Here is a 12,293-nt window from a genome sequence, read left to right as displayed (position 1 = left end):
ATGGCCTACAAGCTAAGAATGGTTTTTCCATTTAAAAATAAAGTTTATTCTATGCCCAAAGGGCTATAAAAATATGCATACCCTTTGACCCAGCAATCCCACTTGTAGGGCTGTATCCCAAAGAGATCATACAATGGGAAAAGGACCCACATGTACAAAAATATTTATAGCAGCTCTTTCTGTGGTGGCCAAGAATTGGAAATTGAAGGGATGCCCATCAATTGGGGAACAGCTGAACAAGTTGTGGTATATGAATGTAATGGAATACTATTGTGCTATAAGAAATGATGAGCAGGCAGACTTCAGAAAAACCTGGAAAGACTTGCATGGACTGATGCTGAGTAAAGTGAGCAGAACCAGAAGAATGCTGTACACAGTAACAGCTACGTTGTGCAATGACTAACTTTGATAACTCTTCTTAGCAATGCAAGGATGTAAGACATCTCCAAAAGTTTCATGATGAAAAATGCTATCCACATCCAGAGAAAGAACTATGGAGTTTGAATGCAGATCGAAGCACACTATTTGCTCTTTTTTTCCCTTGTTTTGTTTCTTCTTTCTTGTGGTTCCTCCTATTGGTTCTAATTCTTCTTTACAACATGACTAATATGAAAATATGTTTAATAGGAATGTATATGTAGAGCCTATATCAGATTGTACGCCATCTTGTGGAAGGAAGGTGAGAAAAATTAAACTTATGGAAGTGACTGTTAAAAACTAAAAATAAATTAATTAAAAAAACAAAATAAATGCAATATAGTTTATTTATAAATTACATATAAAACGAATGACATTTTATTTTAAAACACAAAAAAGCTGGCTTTTCCTCCTCTTTTCTCTCTTTATTAACTTTATGATTAATTTCCTGACATTTATTTAAAGATCATTATAAGTAACATAAGCACTGCTCTCCTGACGAGGTTAGCTGTAATTTCCAAAGATTTCCATGACATAATAATGGGATAATGGTAGTATCATATGTAAGACAGAGAACTCTCTGTCTGAGTAGCTTTTCCATTTTAAAATAAACATTGCTTATTTTATATGTAATTTAGAAATTAATTATATTTTAAAGTGGAAAAACCATTCTTAGCTTGTAGGTTGCACAAAAAGAGGTGTGGGCTATAGTTTGCTAAACCGTGTTTACTAGTACACATACCTTTGGATAGGAACCATGTATAAACAATAAGCTAGGCCACAAACGAAGAGGAAGAAAGCAGTTGGATTATATTTTGGAAAACTGTAGACTTTTCACAAATCTCAAGCTGTTACCTTGTGTAAAATCCACTAAAGTGGCAAATTATGGAAAACAATGGTCTCAGAAATATCAAAATTGTAGGTGACCCAAACAACAATGTAAAGATGCACAGTGGATTTAAGTGTGCTGCAGCATATTCTAAGAAATGAGTTACATCCAAGAAAAGGCACAAAAGACATCACCAAGGATGTGTAGTACCCAAAACAGAGTGGATTGTACTTAAAGTGAGAATAAGGCAGCCAGAGTTTTGTTCTAATATTTACAAAATATTAAACTAACTGGAGGAAAGCCTTTAGTGTACTAGACAGAGCCTCTCTAGAAGATTAAAGAAAAGAAATGGACCCATCAATATGGTCAATCAGTACATATGTATAGACATTTCATATGAACAATGAACTGGGCCAAGAACTGACAAGTGAGAAGATCAAAATTAATATTACTTCGAGTTTCTACTATATGGATTTCTACTGTATTGATCCTACAATGTAATCAATTTTATGCTGTATTGAGTTTTATAAATGAGTCTGCATCTGCCTAAGGGTCCCCTTTCTATTGAATTGAGCTCAGGAATTCTATTTTCCGTCAAAGTTAATTTAATATGGAAATTGAGGGGATGCCTATCAAATAGGGAATGGCTTAACAAGTTGTGGTATATGAATGTAATGGAATACTATTGTGCTATGAGAAATGATGAGCAGGTGAACTTCGGAAAAATCTTGAAAGACTTACACGAACTGATGCAAAGTGAAGTGAGCAGAACCAGGAGAACATTGTACACAGTAACTGCAACATTGTGCAACAATCTACAGGTCAACTATGATTGACTGAGCTCTTCTCATAAATACAACGATCCAAGACAATTCCAAAAGACTCAACGATGGAAAATGCTACTCACAGAGAAATAACTGATGGAGTCTGAATGCAGATTGAAACATACTAATTTCACTTTTTTTTGGTAGTTTTTTCCCCTCTTTTGTTCTGTTTCTTCTTTCACAACATGACTAATACGGAAATATGTTTTGCATGATTGCATATATATAAGCTATATCAAATTGCTTACCATCTTAGAGAGGAGGGAGGTGAAAGAGAGAGGGAGAAAATCTGGAATTCAAAATTTTATTTAAAAAAATGAATGTTAAAAATTTTCTTTACATGTAATTGGAAAAAAATAAAATACAATTAAAAGAAAAAACAAAAATAAAAATCAACTGATAAAAAGTTATAATGAATGGGAATAACTGTTATCTACCATATCTACCAGACTTTCATCTTCTGGGATGTTTGTTGGGTATATTTAAAGGCCTACAAGCTAATCTGGTATATTTCCACAAGGTATATTGTCCATCCTGGCCTGTCCTTGTTACAGTTAAGAAGGGTATTATCTCCCTGACAAATTCTCTTAGAAAATAGGTCTATCCCTGGTCCACTAACAAAGTCCTCAGGATGCAGATGAGTCCCATAAAACAATCAACTCTCCTTAATGATAGCAGGGGTGGTTCCTAGCCCCATCTGGGTGCTAGAGTGAGTTCCTTGATATAAACAATAATGTTTTCCCCACCCTGATGAGGCTGTCTACACTGTAACCAAACATCTTGTTTTCTCTACCTACCCAACTCTGTTCTTTGTTCTCTTGTACTTCCCAAAACTATATGAAGGTTAGTAAGCCCTACCTTGTGGTGCTTAATCATTGAGAAAGACCACTACCTCAATTTATTGGTTACTGCTAACCTAACTGATAATTTGATCATGCCTGGACCTTCATCTCTCAGTTTTCCTTAATTTTTAAATGCAACACAAGGACAACAAACAGAAGGATAAAGCAGAGAAGTATTATAACTGTTTTCTTAAACCTTGGTTGCTGAGAATAAAGAGACAGAGAAATTCTACGAAGAACTTGATTAGACCTTTCAATTTAAATTGACATATACTGATATTTGGTGACTTCAATGCAAATTATCCTAACACTGGATTGTATTTGGGAAACTGTGAATCATTTTCTTTTCTTTTTCTTTTTTCTTTGCTAGGCAATGCTTGCTAGTAAGTGTCAAGTATCTGAGGCCAGATTTGAACTCAGGTCCTCCTGACTCCAGGGCTGGTGCTGTATCCACTAAACCACCTACCTGCCCCCACTGTGAATCATTTTCAATGACTACAAGCTTCTTCCAGAAACAAATGCCCACCTTTATAATACTAATATTCTCCTAGTAATGCTAAATGGGAGAAAACTTTGGTGAATATGAAGCACTTTTAAAGGTCAGAGGTACAATGGGTTCATGTTACCTTTCAACAGCATTACTACACATTAAGTTTTATATGAATTTTTTTACCAATTATTTTTAGTGTTCAATATTCATTTCCACAAGATTGAGTTCTAATTTTTCTCCCCACCTCTTCCCTCCCCCCACCCCAAGACACCCCTTCCCCCAATCTGCCTTCTCTTCTATCACTCCATCCCCCCTTCTCTTATCCCCTTCCCTTTCTATTTTCCTGTAGGACAGGACAGATTTCTATACCCCATTGCCTGAATACCTTATTTCCCATTTGCATGTAAAAATAATTTTAAACATTTGTTTTTAAAACTTTGAGTTCCAAATTCTCTTCCTTCCTCCCTCCCTACTCACCCTTCACTGAGAGGACAAGCAATTCGATATAGGTTATACATGTATAGTCATGCAAAAATGCTTCTATAATAGTCATGTTGCAAAAGACTAGCTGTATTTCCACCCTATCCTGCCCCCCCTCCCGTTTAATCTATTCTCTCCTTTGACCCTGTCCCTCCTCCAAAGTGTTTGCTTCTGATTACTCCCTCCCCCAATCTGCCCTCCTATCATCTGCCCCTCTCTTATCCCCTTAGCTCCTATTTTCCTGTAGGTTAAGATAGATTTCCATATCCAATTGAGTGTGTATGTTATTCCCTCCTTAAGCCAAATCTGATGAGAGTAAGATTGACTCATTCCCTCTCACCTTCCTCCTCTTCCCCTCCACTGTAAAAGCCTTTTCTTGTCTGTTTTCTGTGAGATAATTTACCCCATTCTACCTCTCCTTTTCTCCTTCTCCCACCACAATCCTCTCTCACCCCTTCATTTTATTTTTTAGATATCAACCCTTCATATTCAACTCATCCTATGCCCTCTTGTCTATATATAGAAATATATTCCTTCCAACTACCCTAATACTGAGAAAGGTCTCATGAGTTACAAATACCATCTTTCCACGTAGGAATGTAAACAGTTCAACTTAATGAGTTCCTTATGATTTCTCTTTCCTATTTACCTTTTCACATTTCTTTTGACTCTTGTATTTGAAAGTAAAATTTTTTATTCAGCTCTGGTCTTTTCATCAAGAATGCTCGAAAGTCCTCTATTTCACTGAGTGTCCATTTTTTCCCCTGAAGGATTATATTCAGTTTTGCTGGGTAGGTGATTCTTGGTTTTAAATCCTTGCTCCTTTGCCCTCTGGAATATCATATTCCAAGCCCTCTGATCCCTTAATGTACAAGCTGCTAAATCTTGTGTTATCCTGATTGTATTTCCATAATACTTGAATTGTTTCTTTCTGGCTGCCTGCAATATTTTCTCTTTGATCTGAGAACTCTGGAATCTGGCTACAATATTCCTAGCAGTTTTCCTTTGGGGATCTTTTTCAGAAAGTGATTGATGGATTCTTTCCATTTCTATTTTGCCCTCTGGTTCCAGAACATCAAGGCAGTTTTCCTGGATAATTTCTTGAAAGATGATGTCTAGGCTCTTTTTTTTGACTGTGGCTTTCAGGTAGTCCAGTAATTTTAAAATTATCTCTCCTGGATCTATTTTCCAAGTCAGTTGTTTTTCCAATGAGATATTTCACACTGTCTTCTATTTTTTCATTCTTTTGGTTCCATTTTATAATTTCTTGATTTCTCATAGAGTCATTAGCTTCCATTTGCTCCATTCTAATTTTTAAGGAATTATTTTCTTCAGTGAACTTTTGGACCTCCTTTTCCATTTGGCCAATTTCGCTTTTGAAGGCACTGTTCTCCTCATTGGTTTTTTGGACCTCTTTTGTCATTTGGGTTAGTCTATTTTTTTAAGGTATTATTTTCTTCAATATTTTTTGGGTCTCCTTTAGCAAGCTATTGACTCGTTTTTCATGATTTTCTTGTATCCCTCTCATTTCTCTTCCCAATTTTTCCTCTACCTTACCTGATTTTCAAAATCCTTTTTGAGCTATTCCATGGCCTGAGACCAATTTATATTTTTCTTGGAAGTTTTGGATGTAGGAGCTTTGACTTTGTTGTCTTCTTCTGGTTGGATGTTTTGATCTTCTTTGTCACTAAAGTAAGATTCTATAGTCTGAGTTTTCCACTGTTTGCTCATGTTCTCAGCAAATTACTCAACTTTTTAACTCTTTGTTAGGGTAGGGCTCTGTTTCCAACGTGGAGGGTATACTGTCCCAAGCTTTGGGTGTTTTGTGCTGCTGTTTTTCACAGATACTTCTAGAGACCTACAAATTTTTAGTTCTTCCAACATGGTATGATCAAAGGAGAGGTGTTTTACTCCTTTCCTGGCCTGTGCTCTGGTCTATGAGTGACCACAAGCACTCTTTTCTTCCTTGGAAATGTAGGATTCTCTCTCCACTCCGGCCACAAGTTCCACCATGCCAGCACTCCTCTTCACCCCAGGACTGCAACCCAGATCCAACCATGGGCAAAGCAAGAGAATACTGCCTCCATGCCAGCAAAAGTCTCTCTCTGATCAGCTGTTTGATCCCCCCACATTCTGTGGACTGAAAGCCACTATGGCTGCCACCCCAGGACTGTGCTAGGGCCAGGGCTGGACTATGCTTCTCTCTCATGCAGGTCTGACAGACCTTTCCTACTGACCTTCTAAGCTGTCTTTGGCATTTGTGGGTTAAGAAGTCTGGAAACCACCACAGCTGCCCCTTGATTCAGTCTCCTGAGGCTTGTTCTGGGTTTGCTCTGGCCCTGTCTTTGCCTTCACAGCCCACGCTGAACTGCGCTCCTCTCTCAGCCTGGCACAAAAGACCTTTCCATCAACCATCCAGGTCATCTTGGGCTGGAAATATGTTTCACTGTCTTTTTGTGGGTTCTGCTGCTCTAGAATTTGTTTAGAGCCATTTTTTACAGTCACGTGAAGGGGTTTGGAAGAGAGCTCAAGCAAGTCACTGCTTTTATTATGTCATCTTGGCTCCGCCCCCTCTATGAATTCTAAATTACAAAATAACAAATATAAAGTGAAAAAATGCCCCAATCTCAGATTAAAGTATAGTACATTTGGTTCAATTAAAAACCATCTTTGACAGTGATCCAATTCCTAAAGGAATGATAACATGATTACCTTAGAACTACATGCAGCTTAAAGCTCTAGAAGCTTAAAGCTTCTAGAGAGCATATGTGTGTGTGTGTGTGTGTGTGTGTGTGTGTGTGTGTGTGTGTACTAGTTTGTCTTATTTTCCTAGGTACCTATAAATTTGTGAGGCAAGTTAAATAAGCCTTTACAGAATCTTAGAAACTGACAACTCAGCAAAGAGGGGCAGTTGTGCTTGGAAAACTCCAAAAGTCCCATACAGTACTTTCCCTATACAGATTCAACATCATAAATGTTTCTGATCATGTTGCCCATGACTGAAAAACTGTGATGTCCCTGTTTACAGTTCTATAAAACTAGAAATTTGGAAAGGTGAGTATAAATGAGATCATGTAAGTAAAGTATTTTGCAAACCTTTAAGACCAATATAAGTGTTAGTTACTATTGTTGTTGTTGTTATTATTATTTTTATTATTGTTTAAGGGTCAAACAAGGAAAATTTTAATACAACATGCTTTTTTCCTCATGTCATATATATTAAAAATTGGAAAACAATTCTATATGTAAGGAGTTAAAAATACTGAGATCCCACTGGATTGCTTTCTTGAAATCTTTATTCTTTTAAGTTACTATCTGGAAAAAGAATAGTTTTCAAATATTCTAAAGTTTATATACATATGTGTAAAAATATCTGTGTATGGAACACTGTAGAGAACTTTGGTCTTAGCAGTGAAGAAGACATCAGCTGACACTTACTAGCTAAGTGACTCACTATTTTAGGGGTGGGGAACCTGTAGCCTCAAGGCTATATGTGGCCCTCTAGGTCCTCAAGAACAGCTGTTTGACTGAATCCAAACTTCACAGAACAAATCTGTTCCCCACCCCTACATATCTAATCAACTCAGCATCTCTGGTTCTCAGGCTACACTCTAAAAATTTATCTAAACTGGTGGAGGGAGTTCCCACACTCACACAATCAGAGATTCTTGACATACTAACAAATCTGGTGATAAAACAATAAAAAAGAGGTCTAAATATTGAAGAAACAAAATTACTTCTCATAATTAAAACTGACCAAAAAACTCTTACTAAGAGGATCCAACTCTAAATGCCAAAGGATTAAAGTCAGGGATAAACAGCTTTAACTCAGAAATTCACTCTAGCATAACAAAATTTCACTTGCCACAAAATCTTGTGTCATATTCGTCTTTTAAATCCAGAGTGGAAATGACTGAAATTATTGCTTATTATCATTCTTGTTAAGAATGAGTCTCTCCACCTTCACCAGGCTCAAAGTGCAGGGGTTACTCAAGGATCTGATCCTTCTACTGACTGGCATAGTAGTTTTGACCTACTCCACTTTAGATCTGAGCTGGTTTGTACCCCCTTTAGCAATCTAGAAGCTGCCCTGCTTCTGAGGGCTTGTTAAACTGATACTGAATTTCAGTGAGGACACCCAATCTACATAGCCCATTGCAGCTCAGAACTTTGAGCTCAAGAGACACCAGCCTCAGCCTTTTCAGTAACTGAGATTATATGCACGCACTCCACTATACTTGGATTAAAGTGGGAAAATTAAAAAAACAAACAACCAAAAATGAAGAGAATACTAGGGAAAAACGATTGCCTTTAGCTATGTAATATTTTACAAGAACTATTTGTAAGTGTCCCATGATTTATTCCTTCATTCACTATACTTAATGAGCATCTCTCATAAGGGCATGCATACACGAATAAGACATAACCTTTGGACTTACAGAACCCACAGCCTAGTAAGGAAGACAAATCATTCCCACAAAAAAACTATAACACCAGGTAGAACAAAAGTAGAAAATACTAGAAGAATTCAGAAAAGAGAGATCACTTATGGTTGAGATGATCACAGAAAGCTTTATGGTGGAGGTGGCATTTGATCTGGATCATGAAAAATGGGTAGGACTTCAACAGGAAGATATGTAATGTTTGAAAGTTATTTCCTCTAGTTGAAGAAGGGGCGTGGACAAAAGTTCTTAATGAAATAGGGCTAATGGGTAATAAATTCTATAAAACATTAATAATACCTAAATAAACCAAAGATGGAATGAAAATATTTTACATCTGAAACAAGTTTTCTAAGCACTTACCATTTTCAGGTAGAGTTTTCTTAAGTGAATCAATAAGGGTACTGACTGCTTTTAAGACAAATATGATTTCTGTCACTTGTTGCCTAAAAGAAGAGAAAATTATTTCAGTAAAAATTTACAAATTTACAACTTATCTACTGGAACAGAAAAATAATGGGAAAGGTTTTTTCAACAACACTGAACACAAATGAATCTGAAGTGCAATACGCTAATTTTAAAATTTTGTCTTTTTATCCTTCATATGAAAAATACATTCAATATATGAGCAAATTAGGTAAATTGTAACTCCCAAAGGTTATAGTCTTCTCTGTCCCCAAACAAAGATACAACTATGTTCCAAATAGATAATCTCAAAGCATTCCTATTTGAAGATGGTACAAAAGATGAATAAAGGTGAATAAAGACTAACATCATAAAGTTGTTCCTTCAAGCCTTTCTCCACAAAAATACAGCTTTTCTGCTTTAAGATTTTCTATATTCTTCTCATTCCAATGGAACCACTTCATTTCTGATACAAACTAGGGTCATTATTTTTGAGCTATTCAGTTTTTAAAAATACTGAGTTACATCTCAGATCTTATGTTTTAAGCGACGAAGTAACTTTATCAGTCTCTTGTAACATGACTTCTTAGAAAACAGACTGTAAATTGCATTAAAACACTAGATGGCTGATTGAGATAATGCCATATAATCTGACTTTATATTTGGAAATCAGGTAATTAAATTAAAAAAAGTAGACCTAAGGAAATAGATATTGAAATAATTTTAAAACTGATTCCTTCCACTCTGGCCCCCACCAGCTCAAATCATTACTGCAGCTCAGGACCCATTGTGAGCCTCCAGGTATAAATGGAACAATTATTGCTAGTTACAAGTGCCACTTTCCCCAAGGTTACTTACAAACTAATTACTTCACAGAACTCTGAAAGCTTCCTAAATAAGGGGCCTGCCTTCTGTTCCCAGTGCCTAAGTCAGGTTCTTTCTTTCTTTCTGTAATCTGTTGTGAGATCTTACTAACCATGACAAACACTACTTGGTCATTAAGAACCTACAAATGGTTATATAGGTATGGAGAAATTGCTATAGTTATCACAGTGGCTGGTTTGGTAGGCCTTTTGTCAAAGCAGCAGTGGTGTTCCAAGAAACAGAGAAGTCACTAGCCACTTCAGAGGCAGAAAGGTTTACCATATTAATCTACTTGGGAAAAGATTAGGTTATGGATTTTAGGAATGACTGCAGACTTTCTTGTTTCCAAGGGTAAGCTTAAACCTATAACATAACTGAAATCTATAACTTAATTAAAATGAATGGCATTCTACCAGGACTGACTGCACTTCAAAATAAGTAGTGAAGATATGACTTAGGAAGTAGGAAACTGTCCAGGTTTCCTATCCTTCACCTGGAAATTTCTTTTCATCACTTCTCAAACTTGTCTAAAATCACTTGTCTAAACAAAATCAATCCTATCTCCAGTTTTAACAATTTTGCCAATTTTTCTTTTCCTGTTGCTGCAACTTAGGAACCTTCTAAGAAGTAGGTGATGGTGGCAGCCATGAGTTAACATGGGTTAGTTAGCATGGGTCTGTTAGTGGATACTACCAAGTACAGGGAACAATTTAAGGGCACCAAATACTCTCTCTTGCAGATGGTCTGCCTTTTCAATGCTACCTTGTAAGCCTTCGTTGTAACCTCTTGATAGTTTCCTGTGATTGAGCTCAGTTTGGATATTCTTGGCCTTATCTTCTAATTAGTGTGGCCATGGTAGGTAATCACTTCTGAGAGGGATGAGCTACAGCAGGGGTCTCGGCCTCCAGGCCACAGGTTCCCCACCCCTGAGCTAAAGTAAACAAATATCCTGTTTATGCTACCAAAGGTGTTAATTAAGTAGGTTAGGTAAAAACAGAAAAAAGCAAGATCTCAAACAGAGATAACTAATAGACACAACCTACAGATGCTCTCAGATTTTCTGCTTTACACCTTACCCTGATGCTAAAGAGAGAATGTTGTGATTAATCATTATAATCATTGTTTACTGATAAGGAAAAAGAGTATGCCTGCATTTTTAATAACATTAAATAAAAGAACCTTGGAAGGGGACATTTGCCACTGAGTCTTTCATCTTCTATGAAGCGATGTAGGACGTCTTGGGATCTCTTCAAGAGCACTGAGAGGGCCATTCGTGAGATATAGCCTTCCTGAGGCGTTGTCACTTTGTTACTGAAGGAAAATTGGAGTAGTGTTTCAAAACACATTTTAGAAAATTCTTCTCTCATTCGAATATCAATTTCTGCTTCTGTAAAAGTAACATATGATCTTTAATTTATGAAATAAGAGACTGAAGTCTAAAACCCTCTTATTAAATCTTAAGCACAACTTTAGAAGACTTCTAAAATAAGTGATATTAAAATATATTCTAGATTATATTACTGAAAGTAAGCTGTATTAATATTTTAAAAGTTTCACCATTAATCTAGTTATATATAGCCCTTTTCATGATAAGGAAGTAATATGTTTCTAGGTTACAGAAACTGTTACTGAAAATGATGTTTTCATTAAGAGCTATTATGTGAAAATATTTATTTAGCAAAGAAAAAAAAGGAACACCATTTTGCTTAGACTAAATCATGAGAATAGCTTTTGAGAACCTTGTACTTAGCTCCAAAGTCTCTCTTTGGACATAGGGAAAGAGAAGTCAGTTTTGGTTTTAGCTAAGTTTGTTTCACTTGAGAGTTAAATCAAAAAGGATTGGTGGGCAAAGGAGGAATGATCTGATAAGATCTGAGTGAAGAAGTACTTAGAACATGTGTGAGATTTTTTTAAGGGTGGAATCCATAGAGTCTGAAGTGAGACTACCTTAATTTCCAGCACCAAGAGTTTCTATCTTCTATGACTGTATAAGTGGATTTGTACTCTTCTCAGGCTAACTTAATTTTAAAATAATAATAGCTATCATTTATATAGTGCTTATTATGTCCCAGCATTGTGCTAAGTGATTTACAATTACAAATTACGATCTCATTTGAGATAATAAAAGCTGAAGTATGAAAAACATATCTCTAGGCCTTTAATTGAATGAAATGTCTACCCTAATTAATGGAAGGAGACGATTTCTGAAGTGTAGAAATAGAAGCCTTACATTTCTCAAAAGAGAAGAAAAAGGAAGAGGAGCAAGAAGATTGTAATAATGTAATGCCTACTCTTTTATAAGCAGTTATAAAAAATTTTCAGCTCACATTTATATTCTCTCTCTGATCCTCTGCCCTTCAATAATCCCTATTCTCAAGCAGCTTACATTCCATACAGGGACCTATGACTTCACTAGTAGAAAGAGCTCAGGGTGCAGCTTAGCAACTTCTCATCAATCTATAGTCTTGGAGAGAGCTGTTCAAAAAACTGAGAAGTTTGCCCAGGATTACACAGGCAATATGTTTCTGAGGCAGACCTTAAATACCAGACTTTAGATTTAAGAACAGCACTCCATCTAATGTGTTCCACTGCAAATCACATCCTGTGAAGATACCAGCAGTTTTTTGGTTTGTTTGTTTTTTTTTTACTAGGCAATGGGGTTCAGTGACTTGCTCAGGGTCACACAGCTAGTGAGTGTTA

General features: G+C 36.3%; 1 protein-coding gene across 3 annotated transcripts in view; it reads right to left on the bottom strand.

The window, feature by feature from the left end:
- The window catches only part of MON2 (MON2 regulator of endosome-to-Golgi trafficking), a 151,364-nt gene that overhangs the window by 16,197 nt on the left and 122,874 nt on the right, over window positions 1–12,293 (bottom strand). For all 3 annotated transcript variants that reach the window (XM_020990175.2, XM_020990177.2, XM_078146112.1), the window contains 2 exons: window positions 10,773–10,980; window positions 8,688–8,770 (listed from right to left, as the gene is read on the bottom strand). In XM_020990175.2, coding sequence (XP_020845834.1) covers window positions 8,688–8,770; window positions 10,773–10,980 — 291 coding nt within the window. The remainder of the gene's footprint in view (window positions 1–8,687; window positions 8,771–10,772; window positions 10,981–12,293) is intronic.

This window comes from Phascolarctos cinereus, unplaced genomic scaffold, assembly GCF_003287225.1.
Source record: "Phascolarctos cinereus isolate Bilbo 61053 unplaced genomic scaffold, phaCin_HiC Scaffold_1;HRSCAF=81, whole genome shotgun sequence".
In the NCBI taxonomy this organism is placed as follows: Eukaryota; Metazoa; Chordata; class Mammalia; order Diprotodontia; family Phascolarctidae; genus Phascolarctos; species Phascolarctos cinereus.
This window is presented reverse-complemented; position numbering and strand designations above follow the sequence as displayed.